This window comes from Microtus oregoni, unplaced genomic scaffold (genome assembly GCF_018167655.1).
Source record: "Microtus oregoni isolate MIOR12 unplaced genomic scaffold, Mior012 000116F_ref0000321, whole genome shotgun sequence".
NCBI lineage: Eukaryota > Metazoa > Chordata > Mammalia > Rodentia > Cricetidae > Microtus > Microtus oregoni.
Genome location: NW_024544745.1, coordinates 1,524,696 through 1,548,958, shown reverse-complemented (window position 1 = coordinate 1,548,958; position 24,263 = coordinate 1,524,696). Strand labels below are relative to the sequence as shown.

General features: G+C 39.1%; 1 protein-coding gene across 3 annotated transcripts in view; it reads right to left on the bottom strand.

Moving 5' to 3' along the window:
• The window catches only part of Dcx (doublecortin), a 77,549-nt gene extending 56,316 nt beyond the window's left edge, over positions 1-21,233 (bottom strand). For 2 of the 3 annotated variants that reach the window (XM_041645763.1, XM_041645765.1), the window contains exons 1-3: positions 20,922-21,044; positions 18,888-19,273; positions 10,923-11,263 (exon numbers count right to left, since the gene is read on the bottom strand). In XM_041645763.1, the coding sequence (XP_041501697.1) occupies positions 10,923-11,263; positions 18,888-19,251 (705 nt within the window). In that variant the 5' untranslated portion in view covers positions 19,252-19,273; positions 20,922-21,044. Of the gene's footprint in view, positions 1-10,922; positions 11,264-18,887; positions 19,274-20,921; positions 21,045-21,098 lie in introns of those variants that run through there. The other variant, XM_041645764.1, reaches the window with a different exon arrangement.
• Positions 21,234-24,263: the final 3,030 nt, after the last annotated feature.

Here is a 24,263-nt window from a genome sequence, read left to right as displayed (position 1 = left end):
TGCTTGGAATATAATTCCTTTTTACCTGTCTTCTATACTCCATACCCTATTAACAGGAAATTTGACTGAGCCTATTTGATGTCTTGATATTTTTAGCATTGTGTTTATTTTAGCTGAAGTTGTCATGGTTCAAAAATGTGTGTAGTATTTGTTTCCTGGGTGTACTTGGAGAACCTAAAATGTAATGCAAACACTTGGGCAGGATATAATGTCAAATGACAGTACTGGCAAATGGTCCATGCCCTAGAAAATCTCAGCGGCATGTGTGTCTTCTTAAAGATCTTTGAATTGGGGGTGATAGAAAATTGCCAGTGTGTACTAGTATTGGTGTAAGGGTTTGTAGGAGGGAGTGGAGAGCCTGGCATGTAATAAAGCAGCTTTGCCCTCAACACTCAAGCGGGTAGTCATTATGCCTGTTTTATGAAGGAGATGGCCCCATCCAGAATCTATTTTTTAAAAGGAAATCTTTTTGGAGAAAAAAATCATATTTTGTATGTTCAAGAAGATTTCTCACTCTTTGGTGTTTACTTGCAAATGGGAAATGTCTATAATAAGCCATAAGTCCTAGTAACTCTGCTTGTCCAAAGTTGGAATTCCTCAGCACCTACTTGCTCTGAAAATTAGGGTATGTGTCAAAAAACGAAATCCAGCAGAACAAGGAGGCCTCCGGTTTTAGCCTGTATTGAAAGATATAGGTTCTTGTTTCTAATCCACTCTAAAGAGCTTTGGATGATGCAAAAATATTATTCCAATTTCCCAATGTAGCTGTCTAATGCAAACCTTTGATTCTTGAAATGTACATGTAATCCAACTGCCTGCCAGTAGTTCCTAAGGTTTCTGATAACATAGAAATTCAAAACAGAGGAATTCAGCTCTGCGTCTCTGACAGCTGCTGTGTGCTTTAACTTAAGCAGATGAAGAAAAGCTGGATAGGTTTAAGATGTTTCAAGAATATCACAGCTTGCTTCACGTCTGTGTTTGCAGGAAACTAAGTAGCATGCGGTGAACTTTGGGGACGGATTTTGCTTGATCAGTAAGCTTGCTATGTGAAAAGGACACTGATCTAAGGGGTCAAGAGATCTGAGTTCTAGTTCTGGCTCTGCTATGTATCAGTTCTGTGATACTGGGTGAGGTCATGGAATATCAGATTCTGTGTCTGGAGCATGGAGAGAATTATGATTGGTCAAGCCCGTTTGTGCTGTTGTGACAATTGATAGGGAATGAAAGTATGATGTATAAGACAAGCAGAAACCTGTTATCACTATCAAATCCCCTTCTTCCAGCTGTTATCAGTGGAATGCTTTCCAAGACTCGGGCACTGCAGAGAAACACTATGTACAGCTGATGTCAGAGGAGGGAACAAGCTTGCTAAATTCAAATCATAACCAACATTTTCAACATGCCTTATACCTCACAGAACATTTTTACAGCCATAATCTTATGTAAGAGCCCCAGAACTCTTCTTCATTTAGCAGCAGTGGCATTCTTAAAGGCAGAAGATGAGAATGTAGCTCTCACATCTTGATATATTCCCAGCACCTAGTCAAATGCCAGGCAGAGTACCTGCCTGTTAAATTAGTGTATACTATATCCTCTCTGCAGTTTGCAGATGGGAAACCAAGGGCAGGGAAGAGTGGTAGATATGCTAGGAAGATAGATTGAAAATACTTGGAAATAACAACAAGGGTATAATACAGGCTTTCTGATAGTCTCAGTATAACTGATACTAAAACAAGGCTTGCGAATCAAGAAACTTCACGAAATGAGGTAAGCATGCATCAAGCCTCATCTTGCACTGTGCCATTTTGCCCTTAGAAAATTACACAACAAAAATGATCTCTCAGACAGTAACAAATATAGCTCAGCAACATGAAACTAAATAAGAAAACCAGAAAATCCACTTAACACTGAACTTCTCACTTTCGTACAGAAGTATGAGAGACAAAGAGTGGATCTAATTAAATACGGAATAAATGGAAATTAGGAAAGCCAAGTATTTACCGTGGCTTTCCAGGCTTTGGAGTGTAGTTCCTAGAAACTAATTCAGTGCAAGCTTCCATGAACCAGGAGCAAGGGAAGTTCCCTCTCACCCAGAAAATGGTGTCTCATACTAAGCTAAAATTTCTGAGTGTTGCTCTGCTTCCGATCATGATTATGTCCCACACAGACAATTATACTACAAACATGCAAAAACTGGCTAAATAATGTCCACTGCTATGGATCTGTCACATCTTCTGTTTTTTTTCTCTGAAAAATGTGAATTTTTAGGACAATGTAGCTCATTTTTATTTACTGGGAATTCAATTCAATGATCCATATTCTGGCAATTAAAGTAGAACATTTATTGTTAACTTAGAGGGGCCAGAAAAATGGGATGAAAAATAAGACTTTGTCCACTGTTTTTGTAAAAAAAAATTTCATTTAGTGAATCAGGAATACTTTAACTGGTAATTAGTATTTTCTGATTCTGTTGCTGTGATGATCCCTTGCAAATGAATATCATGCTACTCAGACTACTTTTCTATGGATATTTTGATGTCGAAGGTTCATTGTATCTCTAAAATTTTGTGATCTAAAATTGGCCTTCATGGTCCTGACATTCCTTCAGTCCATGCTCTTCACAATTCTCTCAGGTCACTCCTATATCCATCCAACATGCACTATATATTAAACATATCCCAGGTTCTAGACAGTGCTCAAAGTTCACAATGAAACATTCATGAACAAGGGAAATGCCTGTGTCTGCAAGGGTTGTTTGTATGTTCACCTGAAATGCTAAATACTTTTTCTGGTCCTACATTGTCTCCATTTAACAAACTATGAACACTGCAAGGCTGAGTATTTCTCCTTCTGCTGTCTATGTAGAGGAGAACAGTACTGTGCTTAGCAACCATGAAGAGTTGCCAGACAGAGTTCTCATTAATGAAATCTACTATTGAGAATGGCATGAACAAATTGGAAAAATGGGGCATTTAGATTATTATTTAGCTAAAGATAATTAAAACTTGTCACAATTGTTACGACTGTGGAGCTACTTCTAGACATTGCCAGGAGGTGCATTAAGCTGGACTATTTGCTATCTTCCAAACCTGAGTTTTGAAATTACAGAACTTTAAATGTACATGGAATTGAATGTGTTAGAACTATTTCACTGTGGAAGGAAGTCTGGGGGAGTCTATTTTATGGACAGAAATAGATGAAGATTAAGGGAGTGACAGGAGTTTGGCCCACAATAGTCCGGCTGTTTGGTAGCAGAGCAAGTATCTCTGGTTCCTTGTCTAGGGCCCTTTGCACTATTTCTTATTGAACTTCACGGCTTGACACATGCCATCTGCCAAGTACTATCAAAGACTTTAGACTCCGCACCAAGAACTCTTTTCTGGACCTCTAACCTGCTTGCTTGCTCTATATATTTCAACTTATATAGTCTCTCTAATCACATGACCCAATTCCATAAAATAAAATCTCCGATATTCTTCTCTCCTATGATTTCTGCTCCTCTATAAAACTCTGATCATCACATAGTTCATAATAAACATATTGGAGGGGACAATTAAGTTCTGTGGCTGTGTAACTATAAATAATGCATTGGAATGACTTCTAAACTACTACAGAGAACTTTGGATAAACTCAGCACAAAGAAATAAAAAATGTTTCAGTGGATATGAATACTAATTACCCACAATTTGATCACTTCACAATGTACACATATATCAAAATGCTTTGATCATTGCAAAATGTACACATATATCAAAATATGTTTTACACCATAAATATAGACAACAAAATATAAATAAAAATTTTGGATTTGTGGTGGTGAATGGCTTATGTCATATACATTTTATCACTTTCTTTTAAAATCTAGCATTCAATGACCTCTGATCTACTGTATTTTGAATTATGAAAAACCAGGTTCTTCTATATATTCCAAAGGGACATTTCCTAGAGACTGCAAACTCTGATCAACCTTAATTTTTTATAATTGTATTCAGTCTAATTACTCTCATTTTATATTCCCACTAGCTCTGTCTTTTGTATGAAGATTTCCAGGGCCCATATCCTTTACACTTGTGCTGTATGTATTACATACACAAACCTAGCTACTCCATACCATTCTGTTTTATTTCATGCTGGGGTTTGACAAGGGCAAGGGCAATATGGAACAGATGCTGTCATTCTTGAAAGCCACATTCAGCAAGGGGAATAGGAGCCTATTGATTTAAACAGATTTTTTACTCTACAAGAAGGGAGGAGGGTGATTGCCGTCTGACCTCGAGGTCTCCAGCAAGGTCCCTGTAGAATAGCCTAAGTCGATACTACTCATTGAACTGAACCAGAGCCAGAACTGTAAAACTGGCTGAAGGTGGGTGTGTGAATTTTTTTCTGCTAGGATATAGCAATTGCCCCTAGAGTTCTCCTTAAGAATTTTTTTTAAAGTCATGACTATGTAAAGTAAATTTCTATCAGCAAATCCCGTAAATTCTTATTTTTCATGTTAGTTCATCCTGAATCTCAACTTCCACCAGTTTCCAGATGGGGTTTATTAGTAATCTTTTAGCCAACAAACTCCTTGTCAGCCAATATAACAGCAGTGTATCATTCAGAACCTCATGCCAGGCTGGGTGGCTGCTGCTAAGGAAATTTATGGTCGGAGTTGAGATAAAAAGTATCTAGAATTAATTGCTGCTAAATAGAGACATGGATAAAAACACACATCCTCTTCTCTCTGGATAAACTACAACAAATCCATCTGAGTTGCTAATCAACTACCATTCCACCTTCAGAGCTGTCTTCTCCAGAGCTGCAAGGCTAAATGACAAGAAGCAATGCCAGCATGGAAATGGATGGTGTCATCCACCAGTCCCCGGAACCTCTTGTGGAAGATGCTGAGGAAGCAGATGTCTATTTCCTACCTTGAGTCTACCTGGCCATAGAAAATGCAGACTAGCAATGACATTTTACCAAGGTTTGTACACTGGCTAAAACATATTAAAACTAGAGAAAGAGAATGGTCTTTCTTGGTAATTCTCAATCACCAACTAGTAGATTCAAGAAGCTACCACAATTTTGGATTAATTTTTCAGGCCAGAATTTTTGTTTTTGAGACATGGTTTTTCTATAGCTTTGGAGCCTGTCCTGGAACCAGCTCTTGTAGACCAGGCTGAAACATTAAGCAAAGCAAGGATGAATCCTCTTTGGGGAAAAAGAAAGGAAATTCACCTATCAACTGCCATAACACATAAACGGTGGTGACAAATACTTTGGCTGTAATACCTTGGGTGAATAAAAACAGAACTGTCCAGACATAAAAATGTTTGTATTTGAGTTCATAGAATGAGGCACCCAATACTTGAAACAAGGGCATGCATGTGTGTATGTAGACACAAATTGACTTCAAAAGGTACTGGTTTCTGGCCCCAAACCTTGTATAAGAACTGTTACCTTGCTGGGCAAACTGTTCAGACTTCTAGGGTTTGCCAAATTGTTGTCACCTAGAGAAATCTGGACTTGGGCAATAGAAAGTATATAGTCTAATTAATTAGTATCACCTATGGAAGTTACCACCGACTAGTAAGCCTATTTGACTTCCCCATAGATTCTGAAACATGGGCTTTTGGAAGGGATGCTTGTCTGTACAGGACTAACTCTAATGTGCAAGTTCAAAACCAAGCAAATTAATGTTGCTCTGTCTTTACCACGGTGCTTACAGAAGCCAAACTTTGAGTACCAAAGGATTTTCCTAATGGCTTTTGACTTTGGAGGGCTTTAAATATATTGTCTAAAAAACAACCACTCCCATTTTTTGATCTCTATGATTCTAAAGTCTGTGTCAGAGAGGAGTGCTCTCAAGCCTTGTCTGACCTATGGGAGGATGGGTGTTAACCTCTGTGATTAATGATGCTCTACCTTAAAAAGTCTTCTTGTTCCAGATTTTAAACATTGTCAAAATGCACTGGTGCCTGATTTCTTTCCATGTAATTATTTCTCTAGGACTTTAACATTTCCCTTTTTCAAGATGCTTTCATTAAAATGTAAATAAATACCTAACACAGAGGCCAGTGATTCCCCAGGTGCCTTTAACCACCGATTTTTTTTTTAAGTTTTGTTGTTGTTCAAAATAGTTTGAGAAATACTGGCTTAAACAAAATCATTCAGGTTTCTCTGAAGATGTCTACTTTGAACATGTATATAATAAAACACTAAACTGCACAATGCGATTTATTTGGCTATGGAACATTCTATTCAACTAATGTTGCATATAACATAATTTAGGAAATGTGCTCTAAAAATTGGTCAGTGCTGATCTTGTGTTGAAATTAAATTGCTAGGGCATTACCAACTAAATCTGCATGCTGAAATCAAGGTCCTGAGAAAACCAAAGCAGAATCTGATGCATCCAGGCACAGGGCATTAATTGATAATACAGAAAAGAACACTGTAGGATTAAGCACTGCATGCTAAAGGGAATATATGCACTGAGGTATATAGGAATGGCATTTCAGCCAACTCTATATAACTGAAAAACAGGAAAAGAAATTTTAGAATTGTAGAACAATGGGCAGACAAGTTTTGATGGATAGAGCATAAAGAAACCAAGTTTCTTACAGTCTCATGTAATCATGACTCTATCTGCCCAGTTACCTTTGAGGATTTCACTGAGCCTCTCTGAATACATCGTCACATTATTTCTCAGGGTTCTCTGTAACACACTGGATTCCTCCTTTCCCCATTCCTTCCACTCAAATTCAGTAGACGGTCTTTAGGGTTTAGGACAACCTGTCACATACATCCTAGCTAAACTCATATACTTGCCTGAGTTTTAACTATGGTTGTTTACAGGTTACTTTTAAATTTGTATCTTCAGCGCAGATCCCATCTCCTGAGATCCAGACCCATTTGTAGTTCTTCTAGAGACTTTATTTAGTTGTAGCAAAGCCCGAGAACTCAGTATACCTAAAGTCCAATTTATTGTGCTGCATCTCCTTAATCTCTTTGAGGGGTCCCACCATCCACCCATACACCTGAGGCATAAACTGAGGATCATTTGAATCCTAATTCTCCTTCATCTATGATAAATACAATTCTAAGAATGATCACCTCAATGATGCTTACCTTTGCATAATCTCCTTTCCTCGAATTATCATTATAGTGAAATGTCATCATTTGTGTTAAGGACAAAACATTTTATGATGACATTAAGGTTACTAATTAGTTAACATTGCATTAATCAAATGAAAAATAATATCAGGGCAGAAATCAATGAAATAGAAATATAAAAATACTAAGAGTCCATAAAACGAAATACATAACAAACCCTTAGGCAAAGTAACAAAAAGAAAGAGAAAAGAACCAAGTTATTAACATCACAAATGAATGTAGAGACATTACAACAGATAAAATAAAATTGTGAAAATCATTATGTCATATCTTTTTAAAAAAACTAACAGAAATAGATGGTTTCTACCTACATATAACTTACCAAAATTAAACCAAGATGAGGTATGCAATTTAAGCAGATCTATAACAAGCAACAAAACTGAAGCAGCAATAAAAGTTATCTCAAAATAAAAAAAAAATTCCAGACCCAGACTTTGGTATACTAGACCTTTAAAAAAGAGCACCAAGGCTTTGGAAATCGTTACATACATTAGAATGTAATAAAGAAATGGTACAACTCTTTTTTTTTATCAAGCCAGTATTACCTTTATACCAAAACCAGATAAAGATACAACAAAAAGAAAAGAGTAAGATAATATCCTTGGTGGAGATAGATGTAAAAATTTTGCCTTTTTCTTCTCAAAAAAAAAAAAACGGTACTGGAAAAATTACATATTTGTGAAAAGAAGAGGGTGAGGTAATGGGGGATGAATGTGATCAAATTGTAAATCATACATTCACAAAACTGTCATTATGAAACATATTTCTTGCAACCAAATAAAAACACCAATAAATGTTTGAAAATAAAACAAATACCGAAGCCTTATAGGATGCTAACCACCCACATCAACCAATCATCCTTATCCAGCACTGTGAGGCTTGGTGCTCCCACCCTTCCAATAGTTTGCCTGTTCTCTTGCTTTTGCTTGTGAATCTTCTGCTTTCTACCTCTTACATCAATCACATTGGGAAGCAAGTGAGGACAAAAATTACAAGTCAGAAAACCTCCTTTTATCATGGCACCTTAGATAACAAGAATGATCTGAGTATAATACTGATGCAAATACCATTTAGAAACCATCTTACAAAAGAAGAGATTAAAAGTGGTGCACTCAGAAGGCAGAGGCAGGAGGGTTTCTGAGATTTCTGAGGGTTTAGGACCAACTCAAACTCTAGGACTACGAAGAGAGACCCCATCTATTAAAAAAAACAACTTGAGGCTCAGAAAAGTGACATGATTGGCTCCACATCACATAACTAGTCACTAAAAAGTGAAAAGCTAGAATTGGAGGCTTCTTCCCAGTTGATAAATGTCAACGTGATTGTCACTATGGGAGATTATAACTTCAATCCAAATCTTTGATTGAATTAACCAATTTCTGTCTCTATCACAGTCCATTGAGCATCCCTTTTGTTTCTATACTTACACACCATCATCATATCCTGGTATGGTATTGCAGCATATTTTGTAACATCTTCCCTAAAGAAATGGTCACTGATGCTTGAAGGCATTGGAGAGGACTTCCCATTAAGTGTGACCTTTGGAGAGATGCTTGTTTATTTAAGATCTGTACGTTACCTTTTATACATTATCAGGAGTAGTCAAGAATGCCAAGGAATGATCCATCTTCACACAGTACTGGAAACCCATACTAAGAATAGTAGAGGTTAACTAGACAAAGAGCACTAACACTTATTAAGAGAGATGTAAATACCAAGAAATTTATTTGATCATGAACTGACTGCAAATGTGAAGGGCTAAGCTTTGTTTTTTTTTATATGATGTTTGAGTGTGGGTATGTGCCTGTGAATACTTGCGGTATGTGTGTGAATATTTGTGATGTGTCTGAATACTTGTAATATGTGTGCCTATATGAGCGAATGCTTGTTGGGGTATGTGTTTGTATGTGTGTGAATGTTTGGGGTGTGTTTGTGTGCATGTGTGTGAATGTTTATGGTATGTGTGGGTGGGCAGGTGAATACTTAAGGTGAACGTGCTTGTGTGTGTGTGAATGATGTGAGTGTGTGTTTGTGTGTGTGTGTTCCTGCATATGCAAATTCTTGGGTATATGTGAATGCTTGTGATGCATGTCTGAATATTTGTGGTATGTGAACGCTTGTGCTGTATGTGAATGCTTGTGCTGTGTGTGAACACTTGTGTTATATGTGTGAATTCTTGTAGTGTGTGTATGAAATGCTGTGGTGTATGTAAATGCCTGTGGCATGTGGTTGTATGTGTGTGGTGTAAAAGAGAGAGAGAGAGAAAATGCAAATGGAGTATGTAGGGGGCACATGTGCCCATGTTCATGTAGAGGACAGAAGAAGATCATGGGTAGCATGCTCTACCATCCTCTGCCTATTCCCCTGAGACAGTCTCTCAGTGATCTAGACCTCTTGGAGCACAAAAAAAAAAATAAGTAGAAAGAAGACAAATTCATCAAAATTTCTAAATGCATAGCATATAAATGACTTTTCCTGCAACTTGAAATCCTGTAGTGTGCAATATATATCAGTGCAATATATATATATATATATATATATATATATAGAGAGAGAGAGAGAGAGAGAGAGAGAGAGGCAGACTTCAGCATTTAAATACCCAACAGTAATTTTAATAGATAGAAATCTATATTTTGAAACTCTACAATTGTTCAGTTATGGAAGATATTTTAAGAGGTAGGATAGTGGACTGTTAATAATCCTCACTTGTCTTCTAGATGAGTAACTGAAATGATTTTTTGAACAAATAGAACTAGTCACTGTTACAATTCTCTTAGAACATTTTTGTTACATATTTACAGATATCTATATTCAAGAGAACAGTGCATCTGTCTTATGGAGATGCCTGGCTGCATTCTTTACCAGATACTAATATAGGTGGCACTTCAGCAGTGTAACCAGTGACATGAAGAACCTGATTTGGAGGGGAACAGATGGCAGCATCTTTCTTGGGCTAATTTTAGAATCCTGAAATAGTTCCTATCTCACACAAACCATCCATGGAACCAAATTAAAACAGCTATGTTACATGGAAAAGGGAGAGAAATATATATCTTAGAGTAAGACAAATACAAGGCCCCGCAAGTTTCAGTGTGTTCCCATTTTCTGTCTCCTTTCATATAAGTTATAGGGTCACTTCAACTCCCTTTCATCCAAATGGATGTGGAATACCCACATGGGAGTATCTTTAAAAATGAGTGGAAGAAATCATATTTTTAGTTATGTATATAAAATGATCAAGATTGCATCATGATATATATCAACTTGTAAAACCTTGTTTTAAAAACATTTTTTTCTTAGCAAATAAAAATCTGGGGTCTTACTGACCACTATGCCTCATAAATCAAAATCAAAAGTAAAATGAATTTCAAAAAGCCAATTTCTGATTCATTGCTTTGTCTATTGAGATCTTTCTCCCAAATGAGATAAAGAGTATTAGTTCAGGATGAAGGGATATGAAAGGAGAGATCCTCAACCATGTGTAATGGTTTAAGGTATAAAATGAGCATCTAAAACAGGGGTTCGCAACCAATATAAAGCTGCTTTAATATAGTCCCTCATGTTGTGCTGACCCTCCCCAGCCATAAAAGTATTTTCATTGCTACTTTATAAATACAGTCTTGCTACTGCTATGAACAATAATGAAAATATCTGTGTTTTCCAATGGTCTTAGCCAACACCTGTTGAAGGGTCGTGGCCCACAGGTTGAGAACCGCTCATCTACAGTGGGGAAAATGAGAAAAGTACTTTGTACAGGCACTGACCTGCTTTCCATCAAGGGTATAGAGTTTCTTGACGACGCCAGTTTCCAGTTTGATCGCCTCTGTGATGTCAGTGAGGACCTGCTCGAAAGAGTGGGCTGTTTTCTTGTTGAGAAGCACCCGCACTGCCTTCCGAGGCTTCACCCCGCTGCGGATGATGGTCACAAGCTTGGGGCGCACAAAGTCCTTGTTCTCTCTGGCCTGAGCACTGTTGCTGCTAGCCAAGGACTGGGGAGCTTTCATGTTGGCAGATGTTTTTACGTTGACAGACCAGTTGGGATTGACATTCTTGGTGTACTCAACCTTTTTAAAGAAGTTGTCTGAGGAACAGACATAGCTTTCCCCTAAGGGAAGAAATAAATGGTTAGGTGATTAATTCAGGAGCAGATAGGCCGATGAAAATCAAGCTACTATACACTCACATCAAAATAAAGCTTTGGGTGAAATGTTGAGATAATAACCAACCTTATATCCAGGTTGACCCTCCGACAACTTGATTTCCTCAAATTCAAAAGTAATCAGCTAAACATTCTTCACTTGAAAGGCATATCTAGTTGAAGAACCTTGTAAACCTAAGTGTTATGAAAACAGCAAACACCTCCACGTATGATTAAATACAATCAGCATGATGCTATCGGAGTGTAAATGCTTGGCCCTTTAGAAGCTGCTCATTAGCTTCCACGTACCACTGGAGCATGTTGAACACGTCTCTGTGTCCTGATCTTCCTATGCTACGTTTGTACTCAGAGTCTCTTCCTTTTGCTATATTATGAACCAAGGAAAAATTTTAAAGCTAATTTGTTTTTATTTCAAACTGAAGTGAACTAAGCAAGCTTACATATCAGACATTCAGTACACACTTGGTTAAGAGCCAAATTATCTTTTGCACAAACTATTGTGCTAAACGGTAGAACGATCTAAATGTAAAGGGTGTGTTTATGTGTATGTGTGTGCGTGTGTGTGTGTGTGCATGAGTTTAATGTCTAAATGTGTGTATAAGTATGTAACCTACTGCTTATCCCTCTCCCAATGAAGAAAGTATCTAAATAAGCTACATGCGCACACACACACGCACGCACACAGCTTTCTTAGTGTTTGCAAGTCTAGCTCTTCCTTAGAAAATGTGCTTTCCTATAACTACTACTCCCTTTCACCTTTCTCCATTCTCCTAAATATTGCACATTATATCTGTGTATTTGATGCCATCTCCATCAGTTGCTTTTTGTTGCCACACTGGTGAGTGGGAGACTGCATTATGCAGCTTGATTGAATTGAAAAGGTCTAGTATGAGTTTTACACTTATTCTGGGCTGGGGGAAGTGACTAATACAGTAGAAGAAATGCAGTGGCCAGAGGCAAGAAGGGGAGATTAGATGCTTGGGACTAGAAACTGAAGAAAATTAGGAGAGAGTTATGCTCTGCCTACGGGAGGACTATATTGGAAAAAAAGCAGAAATTGCTGAGTAAAGCACATTAGCCTCGAGGTATACAGAAGTTCATCCAGAGGTTGAACTGCAGAAACAGTGATTTTATCAGGCTTTATGTCATCAGTAATAAAACTAAATACATAGACAAATATATAACCCTTAGCCAGCCCAAAAAGAATTAAACACAATTAAAGTCGGATTGCTCTTCTACTTCCTTTGGTCTCAGCAGAATTACACAGAGATATTCAGAAATAACAGGCTGACAATTCATTCTCTTTGCAAATATTGATTGCACCAAATCCTTTAAGTCATGTAAATTAATACGTTTCTCAGTTAGTACTAAGACTCAGTGGTAATCTCTAGGGTAGTTTTGAGGGGAAGAGTATGTGTGTAGGTGGAGAGTAACACACAAGAATGCTTAATCTCTCTTATGATCTGTTACAGTAGGGGAACCAAGAGAGACTGATCAAGGGCAATCATAGGCACTTGACCTACTTGGTGCGCATGTGCTCAGTCAGGATGGAAGTTGAGTTTCCAAGCTAAGAGTCCCTGACTTTGTTGGCCTCAATGGCATGCAAATCCAGCACAACACCAGTGCTTAGAAGCTAGGATCTGTAAAATGTGACACACAGATAAAGGGGCCCTTTTGATTCCTCTATATATTCACAGCCAACATCCTCCCCCACCACATACACTAGAAATGGCCTCTTGCCTCTGCTCTTCATCATATTCATGAGCATCTTCCAAGAGGTCGCTGCCTTTGAGTCAGATGTTTTCCATTACTTTCCATAGACTTTCAAACTCTGTCAGACAACTGGTGGAGTGGAAACATCCAGGGTTTTATATTTATGATTTAACTCATGTGCAAACTCTTCTGAGGAGGCAGCTGTGTTGCCCTATTAGGGGGCTCTGGTCTTTTTTTTTACTCCCCCTCTGAAACCTCTAAGCCTCTGAACTACAAGTATGATTAACTACCCCCAGATGAAAATGAATATGATGGCAAATAATTACAGTATCATATGGCACCCGAGAACTTTCCACGGGGTTCTGCCCTAAGCCAAATCTATGTTGAGCACCTTCTGAGGGTACATTTTAATCACTCCCCTCTCTACTTTTGGCCTGAACGCATAGCAGTGGAAAAAGAACAGCTGCTATGATGTCAGTCAGATTGCGATCCCCAACACTTTCTAGTTGTGTGACCTTTGGCAAATTACCTGACTCCCTTGGCAGCAGTCTCTTGTCTGCAAGGTGGGGGGTGTTAATAATAAGCCCGACCTTATAGGGTTGCTGTGGGCACAAGTCCAGGGGTGGATGAAAAGTGCTGAGCTCAGATACTGGAGCATAGTAAGCACTCTGTAAATTCTCATTATTATCATTAAGGCCCTTGTCTAAAGGGACCAATAACTAGGAGGAAATGGGAAAGAGAAAGAGATAAAAGCTAAGAGAAAGGACACAGCGTGATGAGGAACCAAAGCTAAAGAAGAGCAAAGAAACTCATCAAGGGCAGCTGTCTATGACGTGAGATGTGCAGACTGTATAACATGAACATGTCTGGGGTCCTGTGCTTCAAAGATAGGATTGCCTGCTCTGCGTGTAATCGCCAGGCGCAGGAAACAGGAACAAAAGGATCTCTGTGAACTCGAGGCAGCCTGCTTCACAGAGTGAGTTCCTGACCAAAACAGGCCTACCTAGGGAAACCTTGCATATTAATTAATTAATTCACATTTCATGGTGCTAGAAAAGACTCTTGAAGTTGCAAATTACCAATGCAGCAGCTTTAGAGCGTGCACACAGCAAGGCCATTGCTGCCTGCTGCAGCTGCTAATGCCCACTTAGGGCAAGACATTTATGATGATGAAGAACAGTGATTTAGCCAGGCAAGGTTATGCACATCTATAATCCCAGTACTTTAGCTAGAGAGGTAGGAGGGGGAAGGAGTTCAAGGTCATCCTCAGTCACGTGGCAAATGTGGCATTAGCTTGGGCTGCAGGAGACTGAAAGAAACAGCAAAAACACTAGTGCCTTATTAGTAGAGCATGGTTGTTCATGCTTGTAAATCTCAACCGTCAAGAGGATGAAGAAGATAGATTTTAAATCAAATCCCAGCCAGACTCTCAGGAGCCATATGACCTCAGGCATGTCATATAATCTCTCTAATTCTTGACTTCTTTATCTACAGAGTGAAGGCATTTCACATAGTGATAGCAGAGTCTCTTGTAAGCCTAAAGATGTATAAGAGGAAATTTCCATTCTGTTTTTATTCTCAAGCAGGCTTGAGGAAATAGTTATTGCTTTAATCAAATACAAAAACCTAGATGCCCATCTCCAAGGAACTTCTAGCTTCATTATTGGAAAGGTCTAGATGTGTTGCTTTGTTATAGATAAGATTGCCTGGTTCTGCAATATTTCCCAGGCCTATTTTGAGAGCCGGTGCTTCCTACATGGTTACTTAGCACTTGGAGCTGTGTGAGGCATATTGCCCCCTCCCATAGCTGAGTTTCCACCATGCCACAGCCTCCAGTGGTTAGTTTCTACCGTCTGGGAACCTAAAAAAAAAGCTACTTCTGAGCTAAGCAAAGTGACAATTTGCTGGAATTCACCTGCTTTAGGATGAGGGGTAAGGGACATGAAATGGTGGAAACACAACTAAAAGGGTATAAAGGGAACAGGTATTATGTTCAAAATGATCCCATGAGAACCCTTCCTCACCTTTAGGAAGGCTCCTTTTCCAAAGAGTCATATACATTTATAATCTCTTAATGCAAAGACACTTTTTCCTGTACTTTCTATTCTTTTCTGGGGATCCCTAGCACAAGAAAGAAAATATTGATTGATACTTTATTGCATTATTACATTGAAATATTAAATGATAGCTTGTTGTATCATGATGCCCATGCATCACTCCTGAGTGTCTGAAAACCCCTGCTTTGGGTGATGCACTTGATTTAGTAATAAGACATTGGAACAAGTGCACTATGGAAAAGCAGCTGGACTATACAATGTCTATACTATAGAGCTCGAGGTATCCAAGGCTGTCCTACTTTTATGTATTCCTCCAATGTTATGAATAATTAACAGTGCTCAAATTTGTCTTAATACACAGAAATTGGCTAGTCACACATATAACCCTGAAATTGAGAAGTGTATATAAATATGGAAGTGAAGAAAAGATTAGATATGATGGAAATGAACAAGGCTTCTCTAATGAAAGATAGAGAAAAGGCAAACGAAAAAAATATAACTGATGAATCTCCTTCATTGACCATCTGGGGATACCGTTAATGAGGGCCACATCCTCTGTGGTTTTGCCAAGACCCCTGTTGTATACAAGAAGCTGTGGGAAAGGCTGACATGAAAAATGAGGTTTAGACTCAAAATGTTTCCCTTGCTGCTTCCCACATCCAGCGGCAGACAGTTGACTAGAGCCACCAGACAAAGGGAGTGTCGGGGCTACCATAAGGTCAGAGTGATTAGCATTTGCTCTTTGTTTTATCCAATTTTAGGCTAAATATTTAATATTTTGATCATTTGGAAACATGTGTTGTGTGAGCCATTCTTCTGAAGTCTACAAAGCAAAAAAGAACAGAAATGAGGATTTCTACAGCTAGGAACTCTGTATCACTGTTTTAATGGAAAGGACTCATCAAAATCACCTCATCTAACATGCTGCAAGTCATAATACTCAAAAGAATTTCTCAATAAAGAGTGCAAAAAAAATGAGTTTAGAGTCCCTAGACTTCAAGGTCCTGTTTCAGTTGATCTGTAATGTATTCCAGGGCCACTGTAGTCCAGACTGGCCTCGAACTCACAATCTTCCTGCCTCAGACTCTTGATACTTGGGTTACAAAGTGCGAACCACTGCACCAGACTAAAGCAATTATTTTTAAAAGAGAGAACATTAGTACCATTGATGATAGAGACAAGCCCATAGTCATATAATTAAGGAGGTTTAGGTTAGAGAGACTCAGACAGTAATAGCTACATATTGAGCATCACTGTGTATAAAGAAGAATGCAAAATGCTTCATATCATTTCTTAATTGATTCTCAAAGAATTTTTTTTTCATTTTATAGATTTAAAAAACTGAGACACAGGGTTTCTACTGATTTCCCCAAGTTTCTACAGGCTAGAAGCTATCAGATCTGCATCTGACATAAATCTCATTCCTAATATTTCATTATCCGTTGTAATCTGCTCCAAGATAAGAACCCAATATTCCTGATTCTTCACCAGGAATCTTTCCAAATATTCTCAATTTAAATCTTGACAGGAAACAGTATGAATTAATAATTTTGATCTTCTATCCATGTTCTTCTAGAAGTAACCAAGTACAGGGATTTCTGACCTTTTATCATAGATAAATTACTCTGACAAAACAAGAGCAAAGAAAACCCTTTCCATGTCTTCCTCATCCCAGGGCCCTTCCCAAATTAGCTTTATGGCAGAGGAAAAATGATCACATTTGCAACACTCCCCCAGAAATACCTCTGGATTTCCTTGACATATGTCTGCAAGAGCACTGGCATCCACTGTCACTTGGGCTCGCAGAAGACAAGATGAGTACATTTATTTGATCCCTATGCAGATTTTATACTGTTTGGAAACACATCAGGAAATACCACAGCACCCAGAAGTGGTATATGGGTCCAATTTAGCAGGTACCAAGAGAACACAGGTGAGAATAAAGCTATGGTCTGTTTTTAAAATTCATACTAATCACCTACACAGATTAAATTGACATGGTTTATCATCAACTTTTCTCAATATACACTCACTAATACATACACACACATATACATGTATATGGAATATATATGGAAATATTTGTAAAAGGTTGATTGAGGCAAATCTGTGTGTAACATTGACATTAAAAATAACATTTTCACTCCTACTCAAAATACTATGTCTGGTTCATATTCTGGCCTAGCATGTATTATGACCTTTAAATGTGCTCAGACGATGAAAATTAAGACAAATTGGGAGATTCAGTGTGCTTTGTTTATAAAAGTTATTACAGAGAAATCCTTCAACTTTGACTGAGGTATAGATTTTCCAACAACCGAAGCACACCTTATCGATTACTCTGTTGGACAGCTCCCTTGACTGAGCATCCAGATTTGAAGTTGACCCCAACTGCCCTTCTTTTATTTTAATATATGCATTAGAATGATTAACCTTTTGATGATCAGGAAAGCCTAGGATCAATGTTTGCCTACCCTCTCTGTATATGATCTAATCATCCTCCTTCATATGGATTTTCAAGATCAGCTATGTAGAAACCTCTTTAACTCAGACGAAGCCACTATGTGTATATTGTCTCTTATAAGTTGCTTACCCAAGTCACTTACAATTACACTTTGAAAACCACAACTACATGAGGGAAATAGAACCTCTGATAGGGAACACTTTCATGTCTCTTTGTGAAACCTCAACACAGTGAGGCAGAGGTGGGGTACTCCTACTAAGTCACCAAATATGCTGCTTCTTTTTCCTCATTGGCTATTTGTAATCTGGAATCCCTAGAGATCTGTTTGCACTGATTGACCTTTGCTCTGAGATTGAGGGCAGTGAGGGAGGAGGGAGCATTGAATAAAGTAGGAAAGACTGAAAGAACATTTTCATTGTCACTATTCCTCTGAGGCTACCCTTTAAAGTACCTGTGGGTCAAATTGGTTGCAATAGTTTCTATGACAATATAAAATGTTAACAATAAGACACAAGATCTATTTTCTAATACCCATAAAAATGAAAATATGCTTGAACAAGTTTTGTGAGGATCTGGTTTTTTTTATTCTGTTATCACATGGGTCCACAGTTGTCAAGGTTTTCAGCAGCCAACTCATAAATTTCAGTTGTAATTGCAAACTATAGAGAGGATCTGAAAGAATTTAGGTAGAGTGACTCATACCTACTCTAATAGAAATGGGATTCATTAAAATACCAGACATACCTACAGCTTTCTTTCGTATTTCTCCCAATGATCTCAGCCTCTCAGACACACCCTGAAGTGAGATTTTTAGAAGCAACAGCTGAGCAGCAACCACTTACCTAAAAGTCTAATCCTCTGCAAACACATCCAGGAGGTCCCGCATTTGGGAGATGTATTTCTAATGAGCAACCACTCCCAAACAATTCCTCAGTTGCTCACAGGAAATATGGACACAATTGTTTTATCTGTTAAACCAACCAAACATCCTTCCCCTAATGATTCCGTGGCCTGCTCTGATGGTGCTACACAGAGTTAATTAGAAACGAGATCTAGAGTGACTGTTGCGGTTCACATTTTCCTTTGTATACCCAAGCAGACAAGCACATTTAGCATTAGCACACCCGTGTACATTTCAACCTCAGCGGAGATGCAATCGCATGAAGAATGACAGCTAACTGTCCTGTTGGTGACTTTGGAATCAGAAACCTGAGCATCAGTCAACCTGATATTTTGGCAAACAAATAGCCTAGTTTCTTTCAAGGGAGACTAAAAATGTAACCATAAGCAAGAACATACTTTGTTTCCAGGAGCTGCCACCCACTGCTTAAATTACCTTCTTCCAGTTCATCCATGCTTCCGATCTTCCTGGACCCATCGATGGTGTAAATATAGCGCACTCCCTGAGGCAGGTTGATGTTGTCGGACAAGGATCGAGTCAGGTCAGCCAGCAACGCGTCAAAACTACGGAAACGGTCAGAAGAAACAGCATACACAATCCCCTTGAAGTAGCGGTCCCCATTGCGGTAGAAACGTACCTTCTTGGCCTTCTTCTCATTACTTAGTGCCTGCAAGGTTCTGGTTCTGTAGAAGCTACAGTGGGCACTGTGAGTGGGACTGGGGAGCCCATTCATCCGTGTCCCTCTCATATTCCTAGACGCTTTGTCTCTTTCGTCAAAATGTCCAAAATCAAGTTCCATATTTTGATGGAACTACAGCAACCTGATTGTTAGAGAAAGGGGTGGGGATAAAGAGAGGCACAGAATAAGGAAGGGAAAGAAAAGAAAAGAAAGAAAAGAAAAGAAAAGAAAAGAAAAGAAAAGAAAAGAAAAGAAAAGAAAAGAAAAGAAAAGAAAAGAAATTCAAATATTAGCCAGATCCCAAGCTGCAATCTGCTGCCTGTGAAAAGAACTGGTTGAAAAAAGCCTGTGACCCATCTGCTGCTTGTCCCTGACCTGCAGGAATATTGATCTTAATAGAGATGGAGGAGGGGGCTGGGCAGTAGGACTGGATGCTGGGGAGGAGGGATAGGAGCCAGAGATTAAAAAGGGTGGCACTTTTGGCACTGTTCCAAATTTGGGAGGGGGTGTTCAAATAGCTTAAAACCCTGTAACTTACTGACAGTGGCTCCTATCAAATTGTAACTTCGGGCAAAATACATTAAAACTGGCATCTGCTTCTTCACACATGGCCACATGACTAACAGTTGTAAATGAATCCCTAGCCTGACAAAATTCCCCTTGAAGAGAAACAAGGAGCTAGCCAAGGTTGGCACCCCAGCTTAGGGAACAGTCTTTGCATTGCAATACAATGGCTAGGAAAAGGGGTCTTTCAATTTTATTCCAAATCCTTTTTTCCCTCCTCTAATATGTGTATCCCCTCCCCCCAGAATAAACTAGGATTCTCTTTTAAAGGAACAGCCTCCAGGGAATACCCAGTGTCTTTGTGCTATTCATCAACCCCTCTCCCATCAAGCTGGTGCCGCTATACAGCATTCATAAGAAATAAGCTGGGGTTTGAAAAGGGGGAGGAGGATGTCGAAAAACCAGTTATTTAACAAGCTCTTAGCTCTGCTTTCCTCTTGTTTCTATTTGGTCACAGAATCCTTTTTCTCCTTTCAGGTGTTTCATCTCTCCCACCCCCACCCCGAGGCAGCGACACCTTTGAATGGAATAAATTAATTGTGGAAAGATTCCCAAATGGGTCCCTCAATAGCATATGGGACCTTTACAGGCAAGTACACCTTTCATTGTTCTGGGTTTCTCCCTCGACTGAAGGAACATTTCACCCTCACAGCAGGCAATTCACTCCAAACTTGTCTACTACCTAGGTGCATTGATGGAGGCAGAAAAATTGGTTATCTGTCATGCTTTGATCTGATCTGATCTCCACCCCCCCAGCTGAATCCCTCCCCACGAGAAAAAAAAAACCCACCCAAACAATGAAAACATGCAACCAATTAATACGACCAAAGCCCTGAATGCTCACAAAGGTAATGTGACATCCAAGGAACCAAACTATTAACATTTGTCTCACAGATGGGAAAAAAGACTCACAAAGCAAGAGGATTCAGCTGCTACATAGTGTCACATCGAGATTTGCAAGGCAGCAGAGAGACAGGAGGTAAAGGGGGACTGGAGTCAGTGTATTTGCCAGACTCAGTCCCCCTTTTCTCCAGTGTCAGGATGACCTATGCTGAGCTCAGCATTGTCTCTGTCAGACAACCTGCAACAGGAAGACCCCACCTCCTCAAGACAAGTATCAAGCCTTTCCCCCAGGCGGGCTGTGCAAATAAAGCTATTCTTTAGAATCAGAAGTGCTATTATTCCAAATTAGCATCATAGAGAAAACAAAGGAGCAACAAACTCACTTTTCCAAAGGAAAATCCCAGGTAGAATCCTAGAGGACAAAAACCCTATAGAATAAGGCAAATGAAAGAGAAGAAGAAAGATCCAGACACACAGAGCAAGAGAGCTGTGTGCCTTGTGCTTTTCCCGTTTGACATCTGTTACATTCTGCTTGGAAATCACTCGAAAGCCCCACTCACCGGTTCTCTGCTGGTTGGGTGGAGATGCTGAGAGAAAGAAAACCAATCTCTCTATGCCTTTGTTGTCTGAGCTCCAAGCAAGAAATTCCTGCCAGGGTGGATAGTTGCCTTCTAGGTCCTAGTGCCTTGTCCAGCTTCTCCCCTGTAACTCAAGCTTAGTGAGCACCCCCAACCTCCTATGATTAATTACATGCTTTTTTTCCTTCAATTCACAGCCTGCATTAACAGCTAGAAAGGTTTCATTTATAACCCACAGGAAATTGCAGGGTAGGAAAAAAAAGATTGCACAGGCAAGCTCAGAATGCTCTAATGAGCGATGTGCTAGCCCTTTCTCTTAGAAAATTGGCAATTTTACTTGGCTAAAACCTTGCCTAATCTGCCTAGTGGCTGGTCTCAGCAAGCCAAACCAAGTTTCGTAGACATTGCAGCTCCCTTCCTTTTACCTTCTTCAAAGAAAATAAAATGTGTAAATTCTTTAACATTTGAGCTAGTGCATCCAACATTGGTTCTATAGGAAGTGAAGTAAGCAGGGATACTAAACAAACAGTACATGGGGAAACACTTCCAGAAATCATGAAAGCCAGAGTTGAAAGGTAGCACTCCCCTAAGCTTTCATTTGGTTGTTTTATCAAGGCAAAGTCCAGTTTTGTAGTCACGTAGCCCAGGCTGGCCTCTAATTTGATAAATTTTTTTCTTCCTTGTTTCTGCTTCCTGGGTACTAGTATTTGTCAGTACTTAGGTCACAAAAGCCAGCATCACTCTAAAATCATTTTAGGCTGATGTAAAATATTGGTTAATGTTTCACCTTCCCACTCCTGGGCATATAACCAAAGGAGACTATAGCCTACCTTAGAGACTCTTACAAATCCGTGTTTGTTGCTGCTCTACACATGAAAGTCAGAAAATGGAAAAAGCCCAGATGTTAGTTAACAGATGAGTAGATAATGAAAATGCAAGATATATATATGCACATGGGCAAAAAGAGAAATTGTGAGATTTTCAAGAAATTGAGTGGAATAGAAAATACTAGACCAGGAGAGGTATCCTAGGCTGAGAAAGACCAAAGGTTTTGTTTTCTATCATATAACTGTGTGTCTGCACGTCTATGTTTCTGTGTGCGTATGTCTGTGTGTTTGTGGGAATGAGTGAATGTGCGGGACAATTGTATATATTCTGTCGATTATGTTTTAAATAAACACTGATTGGCCAGTAGCCAGGATTGGTATAGGCGGAACAACCAGACAGGAAGTAGAGGTGGGTCAATGAGAACAGGAAAATTCTGGGAAGAAGGAAGTTCCCTCTGCAGTTGTGAGCCCACTATAGAAGAAGCAAGATGTGACCTAGCCAGCTGAAAAAGGTACTGAGTCATGTGGCTAACATAGACAAGAATAATGGGCTAATGTACGTTATACGAGGTAATACAAAGCCTGAGCTAATGGACCAATCAGTTTAAAGTTAATGTAGACCTCTGTGTGATTTCTTTGGGACTTAACGATTGTGGGAACCTGGCAGGACAGAAAACCTTGGTCAGCAAGTGTAAGTAGAGGTCTGTAAGAAGGGAAATGGGTTTTAAGAATGGAGGGCTGAAGTCTTCTTAATAGAGTGGAGTTCATCTGGTTCTACAAAACTAGCCAAAAGCCCATGTCTGTGGAGAGCATAAGGCCTGGGGAGAAATCAATTATTGTTGTTTTGCTCAATATGTCCAAATTTGTCAAAGTACCTTCTAAATGTTTATGTTTTCACCTAATAGATTAAGATTAATTAAAGATTATGGCTGCTCTCAGTCATTATCAGAGAAATTTCTGTTTGCAGTTGTGAACGGTTAACGCAGAGATTCATTACTGGTCCTTGTGATAAGAGTAAGTGACTTTTGAGTGCTCAGCGCTGAGTGGGACATTTCTAGCATCCCTGCCAAGGTTCAGGAAACATCATTGAAGATGGGGCTGAAAGAGTGTAAGAGCTGGACTAAGCTGAGGAGTTTCTTCTGAACATGATACTCACGAAATCATAGTAGCTGTTGTTACTTGAAGAAGACCAGTACAAGATTAGGACCTACCTTAACATTACATTGCAGGTGGGGTAGGTGCTTAGGAAGACCTGCCATTCTCTGAGGAGTTATTGGCAATTAATTCATGGTTTCTGAGAGAAGAGGACTCAAACCATGCTCACAGTATGACACAAAGATATGCCATAAGAATATTGATCCTCCCTCAAAGTCTATATGAAGAAAAAGTTGAATAAGAACTTTTATGAAACCCCAAAAAGGTGTTAAACTTGTCATGATTGAATATAAAAATTTAAATATAGCTAAGATGAAAGAAAGGGGTTGATTATAAATCAAGATTTACCTTACCAAGATATGTTATACAGTTATGGAAATGACTATATAGTTAAAGCATTGGCTTGGAAAACAGATCTTTGGAACCCAAAGGGTTTCAATTGGACCTTGGTATAGGAAAGTTCAATGGTGAGAGCAAGGACTTTGCAGCCAGACTACCTTATTTCAAGTTCTGATTCTACTAATTGGGGGGGGGGGGGTGTGACTTTGGGTGAGACTATTAAGAGGTGAGTACTTTGGTGACTTGATAAGGCCTTGAGTATACCCCTCACAAATGAGACTAAGCCCCCTGTTTCACTTATTTTGAGATAGGATTTTATTCTGTAACCCTGGCTGACCTGGAACTCACTATAATAGTCTAGGCTGCCCACAAAAATGTGATGATTTTCCTGAACTACCACTCCTACCAGGAATTGATGCTCTTACAAAATACGTTCAAGGAAGCAACACAATCTTTTTTTACCCTTCCACCACATACACTGGTTCCTTGATCTTGAGCTTCCTTCTCATCATAACTATTGAAATGAATTTCTGGGATTTCTAAACTACCCATTCTGTTGTGTTTTGTGATGGTAACAATGACAGACTAAGCAATTGTCAAAGAGAAACTCACACGCATGTTGAAGAAAACAGCAACAACAATAGCCACTAAAATATTCTTTAAAGTCAGGTAGTGGTGGCACACACCTTTAATCCCTTCACTCAGGAGGCCGAGGAAGGTGGATCTCTGTGAGTCTGAGGCCAGCCTGGTCGACAAAAGCTAGTTCCAGGATGGGCACCAAAGCTACAGAGAAACCATGTCTCGAAAAAACCAAAAAAAAAAAAAA